Source organism: Cervus elaphus, chromosome 5, assembly GCF_910594005.1.
Source record: "Cervus elaphus chromosome 5, mCerEla1.1, whole genome shotgun sequence".
Lineage (NCBI taxonomy): Eukaryota > Metazoa > Chordata > Mammalia > Artiodactyla > Cervidae > Cervus > Cervus elaphus.
Genome location: NC_057819.1, coordinates 91213206 through 91217766, shown reverse-complemented (window position 1 = coordinate 91217766; position 4561 = coordinate 91213206). Strand labels below are relative to the sequence as shown.

The following is a 4561-nucleotide window of genomic DNA, read 5'->3' as shown; positions in this document are numbered from 1 at the left end:
GTGCTTATTGATTATTGGCTAATTGTTTAACTGTCTGAGCACATGACACATGAGTGATGGGGTTATTGGGATTGTATTTACTCTTCCTTAGTTTATGTAAGTCTCAAGGAATTTGGGGTGGTGGGTTCAGACACATACACATGGGGTATAAAAGATTTTCACAAGTGCTGGTTGGGGTCCTTGGCTAAGAGGAGACTCTGCCTTGGGCCTGCTGGCGTAATAAGCTGCACTCTGCTATCTGCATTGTCCTTCTGAGCGAGTTTGTTTCCCGGAACGCGTGGCTTCAACAGTACAAGAAGATCCCACATGCTGCAGAGTGACTAAGCCCACATGTGTGTGCTAAGTCACTCCAATCGTGTCTGACTCTTTGTGACCTTATGGACCATAGCCCACCAGGCTCCTCTGTCCATAGGATTCTCCTGGCAAGAATATTGGAGTAGGTTGCTGCACCCTCCTCCAGGGGATCTTCCCGACCCAGGGATCTAACCTGCATCTCTCTCTTAAGTTTCCTGCATTGGCAGGCAGGCTCTTTGCCACTAGTACCACCTACGAAGCCCAACTAAGCCCGTACACCACAACTATTAAGCCTGTGCTCTAGAGCCTGGGAGTTTCGACTGCTGAGCCCACATGCTGAAACTACTGAAGCCCAGGCGCCCTGGAACCCGTGCTTCATAGCAAGGGAGACCACCGCAACAACTTAACTTTCATCTAAGTGTGCAAGTCACATGTGTTCTCTGAAGAGAAAAAATTAGGAAAAAAATAGCAAGAAAGAGGAAAGGAAGGAAAGGAACAAAAGAGGCAAGAAACTTAAGTGTCCACTGATGGACAAACAGATAAAGAAGTTAGTTGTATGTATGTACAATGGAATATTACTCAGCCTTAAAAAGGAAACCCTGCAAATTGTGACAACATGGATGGACTTTGAGGGCATCCATTTCGGTTCAGTTCAGTTGCTCAGTTGCGTCTGACTTTTTTGCGACCCCATGGACTGCAGAACGCCAGGCTTCCCCGTCCATCACCAACTCCCAGAGCTTGCTCAAACTCATGTCCGTTGAGTCAGTGATGCCATCCAACCATATCACCCTCTGTCCTCCCCTTCTTCTCCTGCCTTCAATCTTTCCCAGTAACAGGGTCTTTTCAGATGAGTCAGTTCTTCACATCATGTAGCCAAAGTATTGGAGTTTCAACTTCAGCATCAGTCCTTCCAATGAATATTCAGCACTGATTTCCTTTAGGGCTGACTGGTTTGATCTCCTTGCAGTCCAAAGGACTCTCAAGAGTCTTCTCGAACATCACAGTTCAAACACGCTGGCTAGGAGATCAGAAAAGCAGGATGTGACGAGGTCAGAGGTCATTATCCCAAATGAAATAAGTCAGACAGAAGAAGACACTTTATGATCCCATTTATATTTGGAATCTAAAAAACCAAGCAAACTACCCCAAACTCAAAGAAAAAGAGATTGGATTTGTGGTTACCAGAGGTGGAGCTTGCTCCTTGGAAGAAAAGCTATGACAAACCTAGACGGTGTATTAAAAAGCAGAGACATCACTTTGCCGACAAAGGTTGCTATAGTCAAAGCTATGGTTTTTCCAGGAATCATGTACAGATGTGAGAGTTGGACCATAAAGAAGGTTGAGCACTGAAGAATTGACGTTTTTGAACTATGGTGACAGAGAAGACTCTTGAGAGTCCTTTGGACTGCAAGATCAAACCACTCAATCCTAAAGGAAATCAACCCTGAATATCCATTGGAAGGACTGATGCTGAAGCTCCAATACTTTGGCCACCTGATGCAGAGACAACTCTTTTTTTTTTTTTTCTTTTTAAAGCTTAGTATTAAATATTAAATATCTTTCCCCACTTTTAATTTTACATTGCTCTGCCAAGAAAAAAATTAAAACTCAAGTTATCTGGAGCCTGGACACACTTCCATGATTAGCCGGGCTGTGTAAAAGTTGGTGGCTTTGTTCTTCCTGCCGTGTGAGCAGGCCCAGGCCCTAGAAAGATGGGACCAGGTTATAATTGTTTTTGAAAAGTGTGCTACAAAAACGGATGGCCTGGTATAAGCCAGGTCACATGTCAGGACAGGGGTGAGGGAGGGGCAGTTTCTTCCAGAAACGGAATTTCTGAAGAGTCCCAGTCCATCGCTTTTCCCCAGAATGGAGCGAGGAGGGATCAGAGCTCACCGTGAGCTTCCCAGCCCCATCACTGGGAGGGGACAGCAGGTACCAGGCCGAGGGGGCGGCCGGGGGCAGGGTGGCCGCGCCTGCCCTCCCCCACCTTCCTCAGTGAGGGAATGGAGAGTTTATTGCCCAGTGAGTGTGAAGTGGGCTGAAGCTTGGTCGCTACTGAATTCTCTAAGAGGTTTCTTCTAGAAACAGACAACTCAGACTCTTCCTCTCACTTCAGCAACCGAAGTTATTTTAAAAGCACTTGGGAAGTTCCTCCTGTGCCCTTGGGGGCGGGTCAGAGGAGGGAGTCGTCAGTACAGCCCCCTTCCAGGCCGTATCGGAACTCCTGAAGGTTGGAGACCCCGTAGAAGTGGACGAAGGCGGCCGCCACCACCAGGACATGGAAGATCTGATGAGACTGGAACCAGATGTCAAATTTTCCAGGGAAGAAGCGCTCAGGAATGCGTGCGGCATAGAGGCCGGCTCCGGTGATGTACATCACAGCCATGAGGAAGAACCAGCCCATCTGGCCCACTGTGGTGGCCTTGACGAAGCCCTCCGCGATTGTGAAGTGCATGGTAGGCACGACGCCGCTCAGGCCAAGCCCCAGAAACACCCCTGCTCGTGTCTGCCGGTGCTTAGGCGTGGCAAACCGGTCCCACTGCGCCACGATGATGCGGAGATGCCCAGGACGCAGACAATGGAGAGGTAGATGAGCCGCGGCTGTGGGGAGCAGTAGAAGGAGTAGTAGAGCCAGGGCACGAAGCTCCCCATGATCAGGAGGGCGATCCCTGAATAGTCCAGCTTGGAGAAAGTCCGGGAGACTTTCTCTGAATGACAATAGACGGTGTGAAAGAGCCAGGAGAAGCTGAGGCAGAGCACCGCTCCCAGGAAGAACATCCCGAACACCACCTTCTCCTGAAGGGGGGCCATGAAGTACATGTTCGGTCTCAGCATGGTCAGGATTCCCAGAAAGAGAAACAGCACAATACCGAGCAGGTGGGTCCAGATGTTGCCCGTCTCCGTGTGGATGCGGAAGATGCTCCTGAAGCAGGCATGGAAGGAGGGCATGGGCGGCCGGTGGCCATGCAGCAGGTAGTCGTTATCCTTCAGCCAGTCCGGGAGCACGTCGTACGGGATGACCCTCCAGCGGCCCTCCCAGACCTTGTACACGAACTCCTCCATCTTCTCCATGGCGTGGTGAGCCTGCAGGGGCAGCGTGAGCACTCGCACCTCCTCCTCCTCCTCCTGCGGCCCCGGGCAGGCCTGTTCCTCCTCGGCTTTGGTTGGGCTGGTGACCGCCTGCTTGCCCTTCTCCTCTAGCAGGGGCCCCAGCTCAGCCAGCTCCACTGTGTCAGCCGCCCTGTTGCTGGCGGGAGCCCCGTTGCCCTGGGCCACCGCGGGTCCCTTGTGAGACGACATCAGGATGGTACCTCGGGGCCCTCCGGCTTCAGCCTGGGGAGAGGGTGGGGTCTCTCAGCCCCAGGGGCCAGAGAGCTCCCTGTGATGGGGACAGGCGGGAGGAGGGCTGTGCTGGGGACCGCGGCGCCGGCGCTACATCCCGCGTCGCTGGAGGCGGCCTGCGGCCGAGCGGCCCGGATCTTCTGCGCCCTCCCCGGGCCGGGAGAGACAACTGTTTAGAAAAGACCTTGATGCTGGGAAAGATTGAAGGCAAAAGGAGAAGGAGGCAGCAGAGGATGAGATGGTTGGATGGCATCACTGACTCAATTGGACATGAGTTTGAACCAATTCCAGGAGATAGTGAAGGACAGGGGAGCCTGGCACGTTGCAGTCCATGGAGTTGCAGAGAAGGACACAACTTAGCAACTAAACAGCAGCAGCTGATATAGATATCAGATCACTTATCATTACTGGAATATTACTTCTTTATTTTAACACAACCACAATCACACATGCTACTCAGCACAGGCTTTTTTCTCATGCAGCAAATGTAGGATGGACTGCTTTCGGTTTCAACAGATCTACGTCTGCACCACTATTTTTCACAAATATATGGCATTTGCCTCTGTGAATGTGCTATATTGTCATTAAGTCTGGTGTTGGACAATTATGTTATTTCTAGTTTTTCAAAAATGTAAACAATGTTGCCTTGCAAATACTTCTTGGCCCACTTACTCCGCTATTTGGGGAGCCTAACTTCCTAGAGGTGAAATTGCTGGGCCAGAGAGTGTGTACATATTCAAAGCTTTTGGTGCATTTTTGTGCTCTGTTCTTAACTCCAGACCCATTTCTTTTATGCTCTGGATTTATCACCCACTTTACAAGGACAAGTAAATTTAGGTAGAGATTCTGCTATTTGTAATTCTCCAGACTATGTCTTTCCATTAATATGTATGGTTGGAAAAAAAAAAAAAGACTATAGTTTCCA

The 4561-nt window shown here is 50.1% G+C and overlaps 1 protein-coding gene across 1 annotated transcript; it reads right to left on the bottom strand.

The window, feature by feature from the left end:
* Positions 1-1816: 1816 nt before the first annotated feature.
* On the bottom strand, positions 1817-3794 carry LOC122694410 (adiponectin receptor protein 1-like). Its single transcript, XM_043903112.1, is given in 2 exon segments — positions 1817-2850; positions 2853-3794. Coding segments are annotated over 2 exon segments (1125 nt in total). The 5' UTR covers positions 3595-3794; the 3' UTR covers positions 1817-2467.
* Between the last annotated feature and the right edge of the window lie 767 nt (positions 3795-4561).